This window comes from Epargyreus clarus, unplaced genomic scaffold (assembly GCF_041222505.1).
Source record: "Epargyreus clarus isolate Ecla_fem2 unplaced genomic scaffold, WU_Ecla_fem_2.2 ptg000015l, whole genome shotgun sequence".
Classification (NCBI taxonomy): domain Eukaryota; kingdom Metazoa; phylum Arthropoda; class Insecta; order Lepidoptera; family Hesperiidae; genus Epargyreus; species Epargyreus clarus.
Window position 1 is genome coordinate 14,587,428 of NW_027332223.1, and position 23,261 is coordinate 14,610,688.

Consider the following 23,261-nt stretch of genomic DNA (forward strand, 5'->3'; position numbering starts at 1 on the left):
TTCGACAAAAACCTTGACAAAGTCATATCGCTTGTAAAAGAAAACTATTTCACGGAAGTATTAAAAAGATATTGTGATATTCCTAAATTTAAGTCATAAAACAGTACGTACGAGTAGGTAGCTCCAAAATCACTCCACCCCTTCTTCGTAGATTTGCAATAATACAGGAACAACACAATTTGAAATAATCCATGAATTATTATGATATATGGCGTTTGGTCGTCAATATGAATAGGATAGTTGTGTACGCTCAGATAACATTAATATATACAATAATATACATGAGTCACTAATATCACAACTTTAAAAGATATGTACATATATATTATCAGCGAAATTATCATCGATATTACCTGTATAGGATATTTATACAATACTTGTGCTTCTTCCAAGATACTGTACCATATGACACTCTAACAGTAATAAAACATGTTTCCAGATAAGTCAACTGCCAGAAATAGGTCTCTACCAGAAAGGGGAATCGTAATCAATCAAGCGACGCCAAAAAATACACTTGTCTTTATAATGGAGACGGATCCTCGGGCGTAGACGAGTATGTATAAGGGCAATGGATGAGTTTTTAAACTGCACATAAACCGGTTGGTGCAAATTTATATTCCGACAAGTGAGCCGAAAGGCTGCAAAGAATTATGATGTTTTAATTGCAAATACTTATACGTAGTAATTTTATAGCCCCGGTATTCTTTTCGGGAGAGAAAATACGTTCATTGCTGCTTTAGGTAAGGAACTTTCTTGAGGTTTTTAATAATAAAGTGTCAGTTTCGCTTATGTAAACTAAATTAGAAAACAGAAATGTAGAACATCTGAACTCTTAATAGAAAAGTTATCCTGTCAGAAGTTAATCAGAAATTCCTATCAGAAGTTACATTTACCTGATGGAAGGTCGAAATAACTAAATATAAAACAAAAAGTAGCAACCGAACAAAAAGTATTTTACATCTTCATAAGCTCTAGGATCATTTCGGAGAAAAATACCTGATATCTAGCGGAACCTCAGAAATCGTAAATGAATACTGATTTTTCTTTAGATTTTCTGTTTTATTATATTTTTGGTGTTAATAATGAGATAATTAGTAACAGCGATCCAACTTAGTCGTAAACATAAAATTTCCTTCTATACCAAATAGAAAAACTTTCTATAAAATACGTCATTATATTCAGCAATATGTTCTGTCTCTACAAATAAAATGATGGCAGGGCAACGATCGAGATAACTCCGCTAATATGGTCGAGGCCGCAATAGGACATCGTTTTGAGATAGTCAAATCTTGAGATCGACGATAACAATGTCTTTGAAACACGATAACATATTGTATGAATATAATAAAAATAAGTAATGAATATGTATGATGGGTAAGTGACTTTCGCCGATTTTAACATTTGATAGACAGAATGGAGTCAAAATTCACGATTGCATTGCTCCTCAAAAATTATACATACTTAGAACTTTCATTTTCAGAACCCTAACAATTCACATTCGGTATATTGTTTTAGTTTTGATAGTTACCAATGAACATTAGGCGGATTGTTTACCGTTCGAAACTCATGTACCTACTTGTTAGTGAAAACCCCGTAGAATGGCCATTTAGCCTTGAGAAGTCCACTGCTTGACATAGGTCTCTCCTACAAAGAGCTAGCGACTTCCGGAATCAAACCCTACTTGCCTCCTACGACACCTCTTTCGACAGTTCACATACATCAACGACGTTGTGTAAAGATAAAAGGTATTTAGATGTGACCCAGATACATAGGAACCTGTAACGCACGGCGTGGAATTCGGCAGTAAATCTGTCAATTGGCAACTGAGGCTCGTGTGGAAACAATGACGCCCACGCGTGGGGCGGCACGCGTCGCATTCCCGCATACAATGCGACGCGACCGATCACTACACTGCGATAACCTGCGATCGCGGGGCGGTTACCACCGATAAACTAACGGCAATTATTGCCAAATGACAAAAATAAACGTAGCTAGTTTTAGAAGGTAGTATGTTCTGAAACCTTGAAGGCACCAGCGTCACGGTGATAATTTGTCATCTCAACTTGGTTACAGATGTCCCTTGGCGGCAGCGAGAAGTAACCATAAGATGGACTGCTAGCTTGGATAATGTAGTAACTACAATAATCTCCGACACTTACGGCTTTATGAGTCCTCCATTATAACATGCTCGTCATTAACCATAGTCCCACTGCTGGGTAGGGGTCTCCTCTCAGAATGAGAAGGATCATAGGCCAGCGCGCTGGCCAAGTGCGTATTGGTAGACTTCACATACCTTTGAGATCTTTTTTTTATAAATCTCTCAGGTATGCAGGTTTCCTCACGATGTTTTCCTTCACCGATTTAAGCAAGAGATAATTGATTTCTAATACGCACATAACTTTGAAAAATCAGAGGTGCGCGCCTAGGATATGAATCTCGGACCCTTCGTTCGAGACGCCGAGTTTCTAAGCCATTAGGCTATCACTGCTTAAAACATGGTCATTCATTCCATTAGGAACCATTAGGAAGGATGTAAACTTATGTCTGTATTAACAGATGTAAACTTATGTCTGTATTAACAGACATAAGTTTACACCTAATTTACACGTGAACGAAAACGTCATTATGAAACCTAAATGCTTAGGAGAGCTCCACAATATTCACACATTAATGCGAAGTGTAACAATTTACACTTTGCCAACACTGTAGACCTAATTACCAGTTCAGTTCAAGTGTAATAAACCTCAATACCCGACGTGACACAATAACAATCAACATATTTACATAAAATTTGGTAGTCTTACGAGGAATGATTTCAACATAGAGCAATTAAAATTAACCGGTGAAATTGTGACATCGGGACAGAATTATCGCAACTACTGCCGATGTGATGTGAATATGAAAACTTTCGTCACAATTTTAACCGAATTACTTTATCAACTGTGTTTATACACATGTCTTGATTTATTTCTCTTTGCACGTACTCGTACTTATGCAACTACTTGCTATCAGTGCAAGTACCTGCCATTCTCAGAACTCTCAATAGACCGATAGGGTATCAAATGATTTCCACGAATTTCTCACAATTAAATACAAAGTATTAAAATATAGTAGTAATTAAAATTAAATTAAATTTTTTTTTTTTTTCGTAGGTCACGGGATCAGCTAAAATTTATCAGTATTTTTTATTCTACCACGTTCACGTACTCGTAAATGTTTATTACCAACGAAAATCGAATCCTGAACTCAACCGTTGAATTACAAACACCAATACGCTTACACCAACCAATCTCAAAGTAACAAGTTCATGAAAATCTTTATATATATATTTCTTATGTGCGTGTGTATGTCACTGAACTCCTCCTAAACTACTGGACTGATTTAGATGAAATTTTCCGTTTTATGTATGTCATATTATTTCTTTAAAATGCGGGTGAAGCCGCGGGCACCACTAGTAAGACTATAAAATATTATATAATAAGAGCCGTTAAAAATATATCAAATTATGCCTACATTTAAATATTAATGAAATATCGAAGACATACAAGGAAAGTGAAACTTATTAATTCGGTAGCGACAGACACTACTCTTTCAGTAACGATTTAATCTCAATCATAAGGTGTTTAGAGAAATAGGAAATTTAATATGATTAAAAACATGCGTGTAGTTCACTAATTAGCATAGTAATAACGTAATCTTATAACATAAATTGCTTTTTAATAACTTTCTATTTTTGCCCAAAAAAGGAAGAGGCGCATGATACTCGTCCATTTATTAATAATCAGCTTTCGTGTTTTTTACTTATAAGTTTTTTATGTCACTCTACGAGTACGTAACCACCGCATTGAAACAGAAATTGAATTTTTAATTCTACCTCATAGTATACCAAGAAATACAACATACCTTTTAATAATTCCAGTCAGTTGAAGCATTACTGAATTGTACTCGTAACATACAAAAGAAGGAAATCGCATCAGAATCAACCAACCCTCCTTCACAAATCAGTTCAAAAGGTTCATTGCCGCGTGTTTCTCGCCAGAGAACCCTTCAACACTTTGAACGCTCCGATTCAGTTTTGCGGCCAAGTTTAAGCAGTAAGCCTTAGGGATGCCGATGTGAGATCGATTAATCGAAGAAGCGATCTGTTGGACCAAAAAAGTTGACTATTTTAATCGATCGCCAGCAATAGATCGATTCAATGAATCGATCTTTTATCCATAAAAATCGAAATTCGATCTTTTTGAAGGTGATTGAACATCAACAAATGTGTTATAAACATTTTTTTGCTGACCGATACGTATTTCAGTGCTTGTTTGGTCCTGAAGACCTATTTTTTTCTATCTATATTCTATTTCTTTTCTATCTTCGCCCTCTCCAGCTGAAAAGATCGAAGGTCGATTTTTGGAGACTATTCTTTGGGTCTCGTTTTTTTGTGATTTAACAATCGATGTTTTTCGGAAAGAATCGCCATCCCTAGTAAGCTGGCGCTGACCTAGCTGCGAATCTTTGCGGCCAACGGCGAGCTTTCATAAATGCACAACACTATCAGCCGCTGAAAGCAACTGGGACGTAGTAAATGGCGTGTGTAGGCCTCGTTTGCTAACTTCTAAAGGTCTTTACACTCGTAGTAAAGTTTCGTTTAAGCTCAATTTTCATTTCGTACATTAAAGTTAGACTTTAATTAAAATGCATGTTGCATTTAGTTTAAACTTTAACTTAAACGATAAATAATTAGATTCGCTTACTTATACAGTTCTGTTATCGTAACACGATTACATGTACATATATCCAAATGATAAGGTTTAACCTAACACAATCGTATAATTACAAGAAAGAAGAGACAAACAAAAGTAACAAATCCGTAGACCCTATAAAAATACTCATGATCTTAGAAACATGACAATTACATGGCCAGCAGATATTAACACTTACTTTTAACGACTATTGGCGATTTAGGTGCTTTTCAGATGCAGTGACTAAAATTTACACGCCGCACACGTTTGAAAGCCAGTCGGTACTACTTTTGGACGCGCGTTGCAGCTGCTGAACGCGAAAAACAGCATTATTACAGTCGCTAAAACCGCAATCGAACTAAGCTAGTCGCTAAAACATGATGTAGTCTAGACGCAATCGCCAAATATAATTTCATGAATATTTCAACTTTATTTCTAGTACCAGAAACATTCTTTACAGTCCAATGTCGTAATACTTTCACGAATTGCGGTATAAATTATAAACACAATAAATTTTATCACCCGATTACAATGAGTTTTATTCATTTTTCAACATCTGTTTATGTCGTAATGAGTAAACCAAGCAATAAAATACCAACACAAAGTTATAGTAGGAGATTTAATCGTAAATTCCGTAATACAAAAGACTATCATATAATAAACGCAAGTTAACGGGCCGTGCAGAATCGCCGCGAAATCACCGAAACGCCGTCTCGTTAAGATAAACACGCTCGAAAAATTCACACAGGACGTAAAGTAAACCGACCGTACCACACATTTACATCAATCAGGAGAATTCATACGGAGAATTCGTTAAAATTACACGTTACATTTTTAGGCGATAAAAGGAAATTTTGAATATTTGCTTTTTACAGAGACTTTTCGTAATGTCTCAAACATTTGAATAGCCAAAGTTAAGAGATACATACAGAGTCGTGTAGACGTGATATTTCATAGATAAAATAAAGCGCTAAAATTTTTCACAATTCAATTAAAACTTCAATAGCAACAGCTAATAAAACAAATCTTTGTCATTATATTACTAGAAACACTATTATTTTGGGACTTAAACCAGCAGTGTGCCCGCTACCTCCGCGCTACAGTTTTATCGTTGTAAACTGTATATTTTTATTTTTTTTAGTATAATTTACTGCCTCCACTTGCAATTGAATTGATTCAAAAGAAATACCACAACAAGCATCAATAGAATAAGCTAAAACAAAACCACAAGACGAGCGGTACAAATGTGTATACGATTGTTCACGACAGCTGAACATTTTTCCTACAAAAGTACGTTCGCTCGTAAGGCCCGTGGGAGAATCGTGGAGATAACTTTAGATCTGCATATAAAAGCAGTCATAAAGATGGTTACTTTCTCGTTTTTTCCATCCGTCTCGGCGGCCTTGTGAGCGGTTCGTGTTTGCGGTTACCGCTGAGGTATCGGGGACCGACACAACGCGGGGACTGGGGCATTTGGTCACGAGAATACAATGCGTATGCAGATTCCATTGCTAGAGATATTTACTAAGATCATAGAAAAATAAAATTCCATTTTTTTTTCAATCATTGCAAGCATTGTTCGCTTTTGTTCAGAGTTGTGGAATAAATCGCAAAGCAGTCTTGACTATCTAAAAGCTGCTTGGACTCTATACATAAGTAGAACTTGTTTTCCGACTGCGCTGAAAGTTTCGATTCGATTACATGAACAAAAATCACTAGCGCAATGGAAAACGCAATGGAAAGGTAGAAAGAGCTTGATAACAGCATTGAACCCAGTGTTATGGCATACCTTGTAGAAGTGAGCAATATAATCTTAATAAGACTGTTTAAAACGTAAAAAAAACTGAAATAAAAATATGGTAGAACCTTTTGTACTCGTAGTTTGACTCCATCATACTTACCTGCCTAATATTAACAGTGTTCTGTGTTTTAAGGGTAATGGTAGAGGATATCTACTTACCCGAGGCGTACCAAATTATGTGGTTTCGAAGACAGGTTCATTTTATTGGGTCTGCTTACTAGTAGCGGAAGAAATACTTGCGAAACCTAAGTACTAACCACTAATCAGCAAGTGTACGGGTACCGTTGGTGCTGAAACGGCACAATGGCGAGAGAATGCCTTTATTTACATACACCCATCGCATTCCGGGCCGCCCGTGCGATTTCCGGCTATTTTGCATTGTGGTACATTCGTTAATTTTAGATCGGCACGGGTCACTTGGGAACCTTACAAGTCACACGCCTGGCAAAGTTCGTGAAGTAATAAATATTCAATGTAATGATAGCCGTCGAGTGTAAGATAAGATTCGGGGTCGTAATCGTCGAAGTAGATAAACCAAGCATTTTATTAGACGAAAAGATTTTTTACAAAATTGACCTATTTCAATAGTGTAAACTTTTTAAGTCAATTCAAAATATACAATTAAACAACAAGCTAAAGTCTTAACTGACATCCAATCGATTATCTTTTAACGCAACGGCTTTAAACAGCGACAAGTTATAACGGTAAAGTCAACTATCGTATAACACGGCACCTAAGTTGATTATATAAGTCCGATATCAATTAAGCAACTTATCTAGGATCGGTACGAAACTAATGGCGCCTTCGCAGTACAAACGTTAATTTTCACTTTCCATAACCGTCGGCGGGCGAGGTGCTTGTCAGGGCGATACTTTAGGTCTCGTTTAGCTTAACCCTTGCCCCGACGTTGGCGCCTCACACAGTGTATCACTGTTTGCTGTTTACGATCACGACACCAACTTATAAAGTTTACCTGACGACTTTATGTAAGGGACTCATAATCGTAGCCAATTTTTAACCGACTTCAAAAAGGAGGTGGTTTTCAATTCGGCCGGTATCTTTTTTTTTTAATAAGCTTTATTGCAATAAATTGTAATCTTAAAGTGACGATATAGATTTTAATTAATTAACTAAGCGACTATTTTGGTATATTCTCTACAAAGAACGCTATTAGTCAAATCAAATCATCATTTTCAGCGCATAATATTTTGTAAACTTATTTCCCTATACTGGGATAATTCCTGTGTATGACACAGGTATTATCCCAATTTAGGATGCTGTGCTGTGAACATACATAAAGACGAATACATAAATACCCAAACCAAGAAAATAAATCTTAGTTCATCATTTTGATATCAGTCTAGCTGCGATCGTTACGCTACGGAAGTTGTCCTTAACATACAAACAAATAATTAAATAAACGTTTAAAAGTAACATCCAGAGCAATAGATTTTCTTCGTACACCATCGTAATCTTTAGCCTAAACAATCATAGAATTATTGTTAGACCTGACGTAAATCGTGTCGTAATCGTTCGCCACCGTTGTGAAGAGCCACTGTTCCTGACTCACAATGAAATGAGACAATCCGTTCCGCTTGCATTTCACCATCCTTTCTAACTCTCACGGCAGCTCAATCTGAACCAACTTGTCGCATTTTCTGCTTTTCCTCAGCCTCGGGTACCGGCGGATCCATTCATAATCGTGTTATGGATATGGAAATCTATGTGATCTCGCTCAAGTTATAACGGGTATTGTTTGCCTTCGCCTCAGATATCTACAATGTTGCAACATACTCGTGTATTGAAATGGTAGGTAACATAAGTCCTCCTGTACAGTGTCACATAAACTTTACTGTATTATTTTCGTGGTGTATGTAAGGCTGTTAAAGTCGCGCAGAATAAGATATCTCTCGTTCCTCGTAGGCGACTTAGGTATGAAAACTGTGAAATTATACTACTAAGGCCACTAAAACGCAGTTATTTAGGAGAGACGTACGCCCAATAGATCACTACTAAACACTGATATTTGTACGGACAATTTAAACTCAATTTCACGATTTAAATCTTAATGGGTGAACGTGAACAGTTTTTAGCAGGACTGTCCGTTATAAAATCAAAGTCAATGGTCAATAATGAACCATTAAGGATATTAGAAAAAGGGTCCATTCATCGGCTAGCTACGTGTGTGTCATGATAACGCGCACGCACCTTCTTGCACCCGTCTTCCGCGTGCGCCTGACGACGCGACGTCTCGATTCATAATCGAGTTGTAATCTTCGACAACGTACGGCTTCCGCCTTAGGGCGTTTGTCCACCGCCGCCGTCACCGGACCGTCATCGAGAACAAGATGACGGCGCCGAAGTAGCATTACATACATTTACAATAGCCTCGTGTCCACCGCACGCCCGTCACCCGAGTACCGTCATCCCGGTACAGTACGAGTACAGTAGATCGGCGTGACCGCTAGACCGGTACCCGGACGTAACCCGGACGGTAAAACACGTTTAACTTGTCCACATACTGCCGTCGCAATTGTCTATCATCAATTGTAGTCATTCTATAAGTATTTTTTATTAAGTATAATATTTTTGTTATTTTGGATATTCGTATTTACTCGTAAACAGTTATTTTATTTATTTTTATTTTTTGTTGGCTGAATGGGGTAATTTTATGAAACAAATTAATCCTGCAATTTCGGTCGCGATGGACAAATGATCGCCGTCACTTCATATTAGAGTTGGCCCGGAATAATCTCTTTCTCGGTGACGGTCCGGTTAAGGCGGTGATGGACAAACGCTCTTAGAGGCGGCTGGCCGGAGCGAATTTATTGCGTTATAATGACGGCGAACGGAAACCGCACCGTTACGATTTTCTCGTTGTTTCGTGATAATCAAAATTTTTGCCACACACCTGTCAGCGATCCCCTATAATTTCCGAGCAACAGAGTATCTTCATTTAAAGTGGAACAAAAACAAAACTTCAGCATTTTTGCGAATGTATTTGCAAATTACTTTTTATACACCGTTAGATGTTTTTAAAGACTTTGATGACCAAACTATTTAACGTAAGCTATGTTATAAAAACTGACTAATAGCTAACAATTTTAGTCAAAGTTCACGAAACATATTAAAGCCGGAGATCTCTATATAAACCTAATACGGAGCTTATGACGCCCAAGGGTCCCGTCGATCATAAAGTTACGATCGCCATTTAAGTATCGATATAGCTAATCAAAAATATCGATTAGCGTTCCCTTAATACTACCTAATATATTCAATATACAGGCCGTTCCAGGTAAGGTCAAACATGAGCTATTTTAATCTCCTATAATGATCGAAGTTGTATTTTCGTTTAAACTCAACATTACGAAGTTTTATACATCTATTAAAATTAAACACAAATTGTACATACTTTGAAAAAGCTCTATTACATAGTTATCTAAGTCGAAATTATATTATATTTTTTTATTTTTAAATAATATTATATTTTTATAAAGAAACAGACTGACTGTATTTTAATACTGCTTTTTTATAAAGCGTTTTAAGTCCCATTATTGGGTCCTACTCTCTCCACATAATTGAGGGCAATCTGGTGCGTATTGGAGTACGCGTGGTGGATCGCGCTTCTAGAACGCAGATTATACATCAGTAAATTTTTGGGATGGTCAACAATCAATAGTTTAATGTATTAAACTCTTCAGTATTCGGTCAAACGAAATGCAGATGCGGGTCACCTGTCCGCGGCCGACAGGCAAACATGAATGAGTTGACAACTGGCACACGACGGTTATTCGTTGTCATTCGGATATTGCAGCTTCCGACTCCCGCTACATTGTTGATCGTATACTAAAATGAGTGTTTTTTGTTTTTATAATATAAGAATAGCAGACGAGCATACAGTCCACCTGATGGTAAGTGGCTACTGCCGCCCATGGACATCTGTAATCAACCCTAGATAGGTTTAGATATTCCTACCTGAGGTCGGCCACAGATGCGCCGCTACCCCTGAGGACTAAGCCGGAACACAGGAGCGCCTAACACTGCTGTTATTAGGTAGAAATAGGTGTGTGTGTGTTGTATAAGTTTGAATAAAAAATAATAATTCTGGAAATTATTTTTTTATAACGACTTACCATACTTATGATGTTCCGTATGGCGTAGTACTAATCGTACCGGTCTTACGAACTTAACTTCATTTTGATTACTTTTCGGTTTTCCTAATATTTAAATCATGAATTGACATGAATGACCTGAGTTTGATTGTTTGCGTTTATGTTTGCACGTGTACAAGGCAGCCAGAATATAATAAATCTTAACGTACAAACATACTATTAGATGCTTAGATAGTGCTGTGTGTCAGCAGGAACAAGAATTCCATTTCTCAGAAACCCTTCACAAATTACCGACGCTTCTGATCCCGATTGTTCCATTGATTAAAATTGCAACTGTGCGTACAACGTCCTCGAATTGAAACTATGTTGTTTGTACTCGTATTCTCGAAGGTACATTTGTGTCGACCATTGTGCAGACTCGGATACAGATATTGAAGGTGGTAGAACCCTTTGTGGTTCGACTCCGGCGGCACCACCGGCACACCTATTTCTACCTAATAACGGCAGTGTTAAGCACTGCTGTGTTCCGGTTTGAAGGGTGTGGTAAGGGAGACAGACTTTTCCGAGGCGTTCCAGCTTAGTCCTCAGGGGTAGCGGCGCATCTGTGGCCGACCTCAGGTAGGAATATCTAATCCTATCTGGGGTTGATTACAGATGTCCATGGGCGGCAGAAGCCACTTACCATCAGGTGGACTGCATGCTCGTCTGCTACTCTTATATTATAAAAAAAAAAAGGTCAATCGGCCACGCTGGACAGGTGTACTAGCCCGCCTCACAATGGTTGTCGGGTAACGATCCATTGTGCTCTCGTAAATCGGCCGTTGACACTATCATTATCGATCTGAAGACAGACGATCGATGATATCCGACGTGTTCGAGGTCATTCAATTTTGGCTGTTTATCTGATTCCGATAGACAATACCACGCCACTGATAACATCTTCAATTCCGCATCGCGTTCAGTTTTAGACGGGTGAAATTGTTTAGATTTGAGAAGTGAGAAATATATTGCGACTGCACTACTGCACTACTTCTTTTGCTTTAAAACATAAGTTTAAGCACTTCGTTTCACTTCAGGTTTCGTTTCAGCTTTTATTTTCATGAATAACCAAGCAATATACAATAAACAAAACGCTTTTGCGTTTACGCTTTTGCACTCCTAAGGGTAGCATAAATTGCTCCTAAGGTGATGGCATCCGATATAAATCAGCCGGCATCAACGCCCTTTCACCAGAAAACCGAACCGTTTCACGCTAGATTTTATTTAATAATATCGGAGTAGCAGACGAGCATGCAGTCAACCTGATGGTAAGTGGCTACTGCCGCCCATGGACATCTGTAATCAACCCCAGATGTAATCCACATATTCCTACCTGAGGTCGGCCACAGATGGTACCCCTGAGGACTAAGCTGGAACGGCTCGGAAAAGTATGTCTCCCTTACCACACCCACACAAAACGGAACACAGAAGCGCCTAACACTGCTGTTATTAGGCAGAAATAGGTGTGGCGGTGGTGTCGTCGGAGTCGAACCACAAAGGGTTCTACCACCTTCAAAATATGTATGGTATGGTGATACGGGAGATATATAGAGGAGAGGTAGGTAGGTGTTCAAGCCATACTGGCTCTACCACTTTTCAAACTGCAAGTTGTTACAATCGCTACATCGATATCATTATGAACTATTTATATCATGAATGGAAGCAAATATCAACTGGAATCAACAACGAAACAGGTTAAGAAAATCAATCTCAGCTCACGATCCAATGTCACGTTGACTCTAAGTGCTTAGACATCTTAATGGATCATACCTGATCCATTTAGATGTCTAAACTGCGCTATTAATATGTCAATCTGCGTACTTTTAAACGACGTTATACCAAAGAATTTGTGCTGAGCAATATCTATCATAAATGTTATTAAAACAATCCATCATCTTGTCACATGACATGAGTATTTAGAAGCAATATCCAAATTAATTTTGATTACTATTCGGTCCTCCTAACAATTAAATTGTTAGACTATCAAGTGGGGCTCTGAATATAGTAAGGAAAAATAGCTCTTCTTCAAAGCTACAAGTGCATCTGTACAAACTCCTTTGATACTGTAACACATAACTTCCAAAAGACGCCCTTTGGTACACACGAAACTAACCTAGAAACCGTTGACATTGCATTAAAACACAATAACGCTAAAAAAACCAAACCAACAATAGTACACGGTAGCATCGCTCGTTATTCTAATTGCGCACAATCCACATACATGCATTAAGAATACAAACAAGACCGCAATTAACCCAGAACGGGTTCGGAACCGTAACTCAACAATTACAGAAGATCCACAACCGCGATCACATGAGACATCATCCGAACATAATGAACGAGACAGAAACTCCCACGGAATAACAGTTCGTGAACACGTAACAACTAACAACTGCACAGGTTTTTTTGCGAACAGTACAGTAGCATATATGTCAGAAAAACGTGAATATCTTCATCTAAAGCCAAGATCATATCACTGTACCTCGTAATTGTTTTAAGGAAACTGGAAGCGAATGTAAACAATAAATTTTCCAAAAGTTGCAAACATGAAAAATAATACAACGTAAGAAAAATATTGCAGAGATATTGTGTAGGCTGACGTCTATAACACTACAATTTTGCTTAAAGTGGTATAGTTGTATTACATAATTACAACTGAAGATCTCTTGTTCGTGATACCGCAAAGTTACAATCGGTTAAATTTTACCACCATTGCAACTGATCTAATTAAAAACTATGTTAACGAAGCTCTTTGGGTATTTATAGTTTAAAAATAAGTTCAGTTTCCAACACATTCAACATACAGAAGGCATTTGAGAGTTTTTAACTCCCACGCTCTCTAGTACGTTGATGACGTTGATTCGCACGGTTACTCATAAATGAGAAGAAAAGTAATTTATTTCAATGTTTGTAAACAAAGAACATGTTTAAGATGTTTTTTTCAAAGACGTGGAAATCTTAAACAGGGGGCTAAAACACATGCAATTACGGAGAAACTAGTAATTATTGTGAAAAACAAAAACGCGACTACTTAAAAATATTCATACCTATTTCACGCCCACAATTTAGACGAATCTAACGACATTGAATTTGTTAAAATCCGTCAAGCCGGTTTCCATTCAGGACATGCGAAGGAATAATATATACATATATAAGCTAAAAACACATTACTCTGTAGTCGGGTAAAAGGGTGAATAGAGCATTTTATTCAAAAACGACTGCACAGTTTAGCACGCACTAACCACCTCACCTACTTGACTACACGGACCTAAAACCCTCAACTTTTGCAAGCTTCAGCTACTTGACTTCACCGACCACTAGGGTCTTGGTACAAAGAGATCGTTTATAAACATTGTCGAGGGGGCTGTCTAGACAAACCCTAAGTAGCCTTCGCTAGCTCACATTGTATACAAGAAGTTATACGAAGTCACGTTCGAATGGCGGACGGGAGCTAAAGTGAGGCCCTCATTAAACCTATAAACATTCTCGTTCTTTGTCGGCATGAAATAACACTAAAAACAAAAGAAACCAATGAGATTGATTTCATGGCTGACACTCGTACATTATCTCTATTTTTAAGCATCGCCGATAAATGCACGACTTTTAACAAAAAGACTTGGAGAAACATACTGCAAGTTCGAAAACTGGACGATTCAATTGATCCTTGAATACCCTATAAATAAACATAGGTGTGTGGTCGTCTAGAATTTTATTAACTTGTATTTTTGTTTGCTCTTTATTCGCGATTTAGGAAATGTAATATTACAAACTTTAATTGGCTTAGCAGGTTAACCATTTTGTTCCTAACCTTTTTTCTCCCTTTGGGGTTATGACTGTCTTTCTTCAAGACTGGGGAAGATATGGAACGTATCATCATGCTTCCTGACGTATGAAATAATGAAACAATTTAAAAAGTAAATTAATAACTTACATAACTCGTGAACATACCTAACCCAAAATTCAGAATCAATCTAAAATAGAGATCGGATAAGTACATATCTTGCAAAGTTCACAGTAACGTCGAGGTCGATGGTCGACGGTCAAGCCATGATCATCGAACCAAATTCACATCGGCTACGATTGATGCCTAACGGGAAACTATAAAAGGCAACGCTTATCCAAAACGTGTTTGCACGTCTTCGTCTTCCTATCGAAATCACAGCATGGGAGATACAAAATCGAAGAATCCAATTACCGCCATTGTGCGGCTCATAAATGTTTATTTACAAAATACGACACGCTCCGAAGGATAGAAATCGATGGCCTTTTTGCATTCAAAATCAATTTACTAGCCAATAGAGTCCATGGAACTTTTATTTTTAGTGCTATTTTTCACGCCAGGATATTGTGGCTAATATCCTAAATATATCCTAAATCCTAAATGCTCTAAATTTCCTTAAAATCTTTTTTTTTTATGTAAGTTATGTAATAATTATAGAGCCTGATAAATAATGTATACGCAAGGTAGTTTCAATGCAATAGGAATAAAGAATATTAAAACATTTAAACTTCGATGGATCAGTTCATCCATCAGGCACACTTTTCCACGGTTTTTATTACAATTTAAAACATAAAACGCCACAAGCAAGATAGAGACAAGCCTAAAGGCAGTCGCAAAAATAAACCCGACCGAAGCTGTGGTTAGATAAAGGATATCGTGACTGGCAACGTGACGAAGCAAAAAGGTCACGGGGGAAAGTTCAGAGAAACCGAAATTGGACTTTTTCCGTAGGTGCCTCTAGAGTGCCCAATTATTTGGTTCGCGTGACCACTAAGCCGTGTTATATCTATTTACCTACTTGAAACTATTGGAACTACGTGCTTTCCGATGTTGCTCCCTTCAACGTTCTTAATTTTTTACTCTGGAAACTCAAAGTTAAAAGAAATGTATGTGATTTAAGTAAAGGTCTTGGCCAAGTAAGTTTAGTTCAGGAATAGATATCGTTGGTCTTCTTCTATTTTAGTTTGGTGCTCAGGCCTACTAAATACATCAAAAAAATCCATTCGTTTACCACAAAAGGAGATTGCGCAAAAATTATGATAACACTAAATTTTTTTTTTTTTTCTCTTTTTAAAACTCACCAGCAATGTTGCCCGCTGTCATCTCGGTGATGAGTCCCTCGAGGTCTGGTGAGATGAGTCGCTCCTCATCATCGCCGTGCGTATAGTCCAGGGCATGGTACACCACTATCGCCAAGTTCACCACCAGCTGAAACAAAGGAGAGGATTCTTGAGAACTAGACATTGGGAAATTGAAGTTGAAATTTTACTATATTTTGCATTATTATTTAAAATGCTTAAGACACTAAGAATTGGAAGTCATACAATTTAAACTTAGAAAATTTACTTTTCAATTAATTAATAAGATCATCTTTTAATTGTTAAATGTTCATGCATTGTAAGCAGAGCACCAACCACATGTATATTTTCGTAATCACGTGACAGTAGATACCTAGTTGGGCCACTCTTCAGTATATACAATATTCACGTTTCTGTAAGCTCATATGTGTTACATACAATTTTCATAATCACTTGTTTAATGAAACCGTTCGTTAATAACTCTATCTACATAAAGCAAGCATATAATTATATCCTTAAGTAAGTAATCAATAACGTAACATCTAATTCCTCGCTTGATATACGACCAACTATTTTTCGTTGCGCGAAAATTTGGCAACGTATAAATTAACGAATACCGAATGCCATGCTTTCAATGAAATTATCTATTAAGTGTTATTAGCCGCTACCAGTGTTACTAAGCCCACTGTTGCATAACTCTACACACCTCTTCGACTTGTGGTTCAATGCATGAGTGAACTGCGATTGAATTAATTTGTGTTTGGTATGCAGTCTCTTGCTGAATAAATGTTGGTGATAGGCCAGTAAGAATTATATTTATGTTTTGAGGATTTTTATGTGTCCTATCTATAAACGTATCTTCCGTCCAAATCAAGGATTTTGTAAAAAAAAAACTCAAAGTACAGAATTTTGAAAATCAAAATTGCAGATTAAGCGTTTATCATAGCAAGATCAAACTAATGGTTGGTCATATTATTGACGGACGTAATGGTACAGGTTGATATTTTTTTCTAAATCTTAAGAAATGCCAATCTTAAATTTCACCAGGTCCAAAGTCTTAGTTAATCTAGCCAATTGCAACCATCTGAAACATGTCTAAACTCTTTGCTAATCCAGTAGATTGAAAACTTCCACCATCCTAGCAGGACGCGTGCGGCGTGACTATCGGGCGCGACGAGTGGAACGCATCGGCCATTGTGCGTGTTGCCCAACGCTTCCAGCCGCTCCTGTACCAACTGCACACTCCATTAAACGCGCTGAAGCAACTAGATTGATGGCTCCGACCCATCCGAATGGTGTGCCGTAATTGTTCGCTCACTCGCTGTTTCGTCGGGAGCAGATGTATGGAAATTTGGATCAAGCACGACACTGATTGATTTTTGATTTATGTCCTGTTCTGCTATTGTTATTTTTGCACCATTTGGCATTAGTGAAAAAGCACGTTTAAAAACTTCAGCAGTAGATGGAAGCAGTTCGAACAACAACATCACAATACTTGTGTCCCCGAATCAATTATCGAATTAATCGAATCCGAGGCTTAGCCGGTTATGAATGACTTTACTAAGATTTAACATAACCATATTGATCGTCAATTTAGAGAATGCCAAAAGTCTTTTACAACATTTTGTTTATTTTTGACACTATTCTTTTGACATCTGTCGTGATACGAAAGCTTTGATTTGAAACTAGATCATGTACAGACAGATACAAGTCGTTATTAATTTTAGAGGTGTTTTGCTTAAAGGCTTGTCATATTACTCACATTTCTCATAGTCAAGAGAACATGACACAGTTTTGTCATCAATTATGTTCAAGGAGTAATTTTTTACACTGATAGACAGTTCGAAGTAGCGTCGATATCTTATAACACTTTTATTTATTTTATTACAGATAGAAAGTCACTTTTAGCGCAAGCTGTATAACATGTAATCTTCACAGTTCGTGATCCACGTGATGATTGATCATAAATCCTTTATCACTTCTGAGACTAAGATAGAATTAATGATTTAGGTATGTATATGCCTTACGAATTTAGATTGAGTTATGATTGGCGTAACACACCATTAACACAGAATCCTATTTTAGGTACAAATAAAAATAACGTCATACCCAATCTTGCACGGAACATGCTGATTCTTAGAAGTCTGAGATAATGGTCCGATCCGATCTAATCCGTTCAATTTATCAATTTGTGTTGAATTCTGTCCATCTATTATCACTTGTCAACTAGCTGTTGCGTTGTGTCCGAATGCCCCTCATATTAATTAGCATTGTCAACAAGATTTATGACATCCTTGTGGTCCCCAATTTGACATGATTGTTGGGATTTGTACAATTGTTTTACTAATTTATGCGGTATTTCATCTAGATGTTTAAGTGCCTCAATCAAATTACTAAACCATCGCTTAAACTTAAATCTTATCCGAATTAACACTTATCCGATCCAAAATGTAAAATTATAACATTATCAAATAACAATCTTCTTGGGAAAACACAACGGTTTCATGCATTTCTGACTTATAGAATCAGTAAAGTTTTGCTAGACTCTGATTTTATTGGTTAAAGATACTTTTCATTACATAGTTAGTTCTACTCGTATTGTAAATTTACATCACAAACGCATCGCGCGCTCCATCCATTTTCAAACAATAACAATCACGAGGCGATTTACTGTTTTAACCAAACAATGAGAGACCGTAGAAGGTTTCAGGATGCGAGCGGCGATGGTATCGGCATCTTAAGCAATATTTAGCACCAACCTCGACCAGTTTCGGTGCATTTAAGGCGACCAGTCCCCATGTAAATGATAATTACTTAGATTCCATGGAGATTGCTTTCAACTAGCGTCTAAGAGATAATCTTCGCAGATAAATTATTATCATTGGAACGGAGCCACAGTGCCTACTAGTAATTCACGTCAGTTAATACCTAGACCATGAAGACGCATGAGAAGTCTGGAGATTACGTTTAACAGCCAAGGAAACATAAATTTTAGATTGACACTAAAATAGTATGAGTATCTTGTAATTACGATGTTGTGATTTTCGCTCAAGTCATTCCCAGTGAGATCTCTCTTCGAAATTAGAGAGCGAACGAGAGAGATTTATGCTCTAGCCTAGTACACTGGTCATGTTTAGAATGTTACACTTCAATTAAAAGTATTATAGAAAGTTTTAGGACATGGAGATTTCCATATGACGGTTTCACCATTGTAAAATTTTCACGTAATAAATGATTTCTCATAAGCAAATTATAACTTGAAATGATTAAATTTACGTGCGAGACTGAAAAACCCCAGTATAAAAATGTTTGTGCCACTCAAGTAAAACTATCTATCACAATTTATTTATTTACTCTATCTAAAGTTGCAAGCAATATGTCTGGCTTTTCACACCGGCTGCCCTCCCACGTCGCGGAGTTCTGCATATCGATCCAAATAGAGGCTGACTGCGTGACAAAAAATATATTTCCTTAGATTAATCCCTCGCTTCTAGCGAACACGAGATACTTATAACATTATATATGCCCAGATGCCACCTACATGGACGTGGGAATATCGCGATGATGCATCGATAGCGGGCGCATACCATCGGATACCAACCCAAGGAATCTATCTACGAAGGTCCTTAAGTAACTTTTTGTTGATGCACTTAGAATGATATATGTGACGCTAATGTACGTAAAAAGCGAGCTAGTTAAGAGAGGAGCGGCCGTTTCTTCTGCCGGCGTGTTCTCAGCTGAAGGTATCTTGTGCCGCGATTATAGTCCTTAGGAAATGAAGCCTAATGTTGCCAGTAAGGACAGCACTTGGTGTGAGTTTCTTCATTAAGGCGCAGGGAAATTTATTGAGCGCCTGTGGGAAACAATTTGCGTGTGCGTAATAACGCGGCACGCTTGATCGAAACTCTTATCATAATGTTTCTTAAATTAATTTATTACCGTCCGCATCACCGTTGATCAATCTTTACTAGCGATGTTTGATTCATCTTTATCTAATGTCTGAACATGAGCTAATCAAAATATAAAACAAAGATTTTTTTGCATTTTGATATTTAACTGTCTAAATTAAGGTTAATTAATTTAGACAGTTAAATATCGAATATGTGATGTCTTTCTATTTGGAGTCTTCATTTATTAATATTTGGTAGACCTCGTTGTCCTTCGCCAACGGCGGACTATCAGCGCACATGTTTTCCTGATAGCATGTCTCTGATAGCAACTGTCTAGTGTTACCTACTGTGTTCTGATTCAAAGAATTTAGAAGACGGATTCACTTTATCGAGTTGTTCCATTTCAGTCGTAGTAACTTTATAATTTAGAATCCTTAAAACTTAAAGTGTGCGGTACAAATAAATATAAAGCTAAATTACCTAAATTAAGATATGCGTTGCATGTTTCGCATAACTTACGGACATAATGACGAAGTTAAGCGCCGTATGCCAATTTTATAGCGGCCGTTTATTACGTGCGCGTGCGCAGTGCGGCCCGAAATACCGAATACGATACGCTGTTCTCGCTGTTAACCAAAGCTAACTAATTTACTATGGAATTGTCACGCTAACTCACAGTGTGCTACATATAACAAGAAATATATTATCTTAAGTATCTGTGATTAACATAAACATGTTTTATTGTAGCAAATGCTCCAAATAAGTTATTTATAACATAGTATTTATAATCGAAGGTACTGCAGTCCTATTAAGGTGTTAGAACTTAATCCTTAGTAGTACAATGATTTCATTATGATTAAATTATATAAAAAGTAAATAATGATTTATATGTACTTGTTTTATCTTCTAGTCTGCTCTGTGGTACTAAGTTAACCGTCCAATATCTAGACTTAAAACGAAAATTCAGTAGAGGATTGAGCCACAAATTGGGATTTGTATGCTGAATCAAGTGCCCTCAGATTGAGAGCTAACACTAGGCCGAGAATTCATAGGCAAAGAAATCAAATAGACCCCGAACTTGGTAATTTTTTGCATAGTCACCGCACTACTGTGACTGACTGTATAATATGTCTCCGAGTTTATTGATTGTCTCGTATGGGTATCAACCGATATCAATATTGTTATCATGGTTAAATTCAGTCTTAAATGGTGTGCTAAAAAGATACACTTACACCAGGTGATGAAACTTATTCCTTAAGTTAATAATGAAGGGTAATAATATGTCGCCGAATTCAAGTAAAACTCGAATCTCATTTGGAGATAATTTTTACTTTGATTTTAGAGACTATTAATGGTAACAAGGACTGCTAAAAATATTCAATTATACTGTTAAGTATTTCTTGTATTAGCAGTCTATTCGAGTTAACCTCGACAACTATGGTACTCAAGCTCAGAAGCCGAAGTTGGCTGAGATTACTTCATTTGTGCTTGAGTCCAATATTATGTTCATTGTCAATATTACGATAGAATTCTATTTGTTACAACTAAAGGGCAATTCAATTCAGATATACGTAGATAGATAGGAGTAAGATATACAAATGAGTAGTTTCGACTGAAGAATGGGTCGCCAGCGGACATCTGTTATCAAAAGTAAAAATTAATTTTAAATTTATCAAACCCTTGATAAACTTAAATGAGCTATGTTTCATCATTAGACATATCAGCGAGACCATTTAAATGAAAGAAAAACGATACCTAATATAGATATTGTTATACTACATACCTTTTTAAGTTAAACATATTAATATCGATACAAATAATTCATTTGACATCAATAGTGTATGCTGTATAAACTTAAAAGATTACTATTTCCTTTTGTGTCCTTGAAGTTAACCACAGAATTTAACGTTAATATCTCTATCACCTACTCCCTACTGCTACTATCAAGTAGATTATATTTACCAATAAATTTTGAACACAACATATATTAATAATTAATGTGTTATAACATAAATTATGTCATAAACGTACCCACGCGTTTTACTTCGAAGGTAATTTCATATCTCGTTGCGTCCTAAGCGAACACTAATTCTAGGCCGTCAATCACTTTGTCCTATCACTGACTTTTTCATTCTTTAACTCATTCTCTACTTCCCTCAGTCAAGTGTTTTTCTTTCTCTTTCTCTTCCTTCTATCTTCGTAATAACTATTTTACTTCTCTAATTCACTCTCTATTAATTTACTATCTGATCAACACATCCCTTTCTATACTCACTCAGATACCATTAGAGGCTTCTTAACCTCTATAATACAATTTGTTAACGCCTCACAATGCACTTTCTCCGACCCCTCAGGGTCTATTCAGGTCTTGTACTGCACTGACCTCAACTAGAACGGTATCGGAGGTCATCGCGCAATTCAGTACGGGGCCTGTAGGGCGCCCTTATTAGAGACCTTTGTTTGTCTTGAATATGCGATTCATATTAATAGATTAGGCAGTCATGTGAATTTAGCACCCTAGAGATAAATTGCCCGTAATATGGAAAATCTATCAAACTACACCTAACGCACATGGAAACCAAGCAATCTTATTCTGAGAGAACAATTAAGCCTCGCATTGGAATTATATGTCTAAATAAAATATATTTTATAAAGAAAACTCTACATTGAAATCATATCAACATTGACACAAATATCTAATTCAAACAAAAACCTTTAAATAAAAATTATCTTGCGTTTATCGTAATAACAAATAAGAAAATAAATACAAAGAACGTTATAAAATCGATTGCAAAAAGTTATTTTCGTCGTCCGTAAATATCCCACGGATATTAAATGAACGTTAAAAACAAGCCAGTAGAACAAATTGTGTTTGAAAAACGACGATAACATTACGATAAAAACAGTAATTTGTTCACAACAAACCACCTGATGAATTATTGCGTAATTCCATTCACGAAACAAATCCAAAAAGAGACGTGGGTCATTATTCAGGTTATTGACAACATGGGGACTGAAAAAGTTCAATAAAAAACAGAATGCTCTTCTAAGAAAAGGTTCCGCTAAAAATTGCAAAAAGTTATCAACGCTTTTTATTATCGGTTTTCTGATCGCACTAATAACATTGTTATTTTAACTTACACTTAATTTCTTCACAAATGTTCCATCACGTATATTTCAAGGACAAAAACGTAAATTTGACTTTCGATTGGTTTTCAGGTTCACATGAATCACGAGATAAATTGTTTACATTGTATTTTCTATTTGCGAATCTCATTATAATAACCATTTCTAAGCTCGAATACCAAGAGCTAAAAACTAAGTAAGTTTTGTCTGGGTGTCTGTAGAGCTACTCTAGGAAAAGTAATTGAGGCGCTGGGAGATAAAGATTGAACATTTATATTTGTGGCATATAAAAATAGTAATAGACGTTTTCAGACCGTCTGGTATGAATTGTTCACTCTAAACTCAACTCAACTAAGAAAAAATCAACGAAAAGTGAATCTTCCTTATGATACCCTTCAAAGAAGAACATGAAAACACTACACAAGTGCTAATAGATGTAGCGTAAACAATCCTACCATCTTTATACATTTATAGCTTTAGA

General features: G+C 36.8%; 1 protein-coding gene across 3 annotated transcripts in view; it reads right to left on the reverse strand.

Annotated features, from left to right (window-relative positions):
- spir (spire type actin nucleation factor) overlaps positions 1-23,261 on the reverse strand; it is a 179,731-nt gene that overhangs the window by 71,641 nt on the left and 84,829 nt on the right. For all 3 annotated transcript variants that reach the window (XM_073081023.1, XM_073081022.1, XM_073081021.1), the window contains exon 3: positions 15,768-15,894. In XM_073081023.1, coding sequence (XP_072937124.1) covers positions 15,768-15,894 — 127 coding nt within the window. The remainder of the gene's footprint in view (positions 1-15,767; positions 15,895-23,261) is intronic.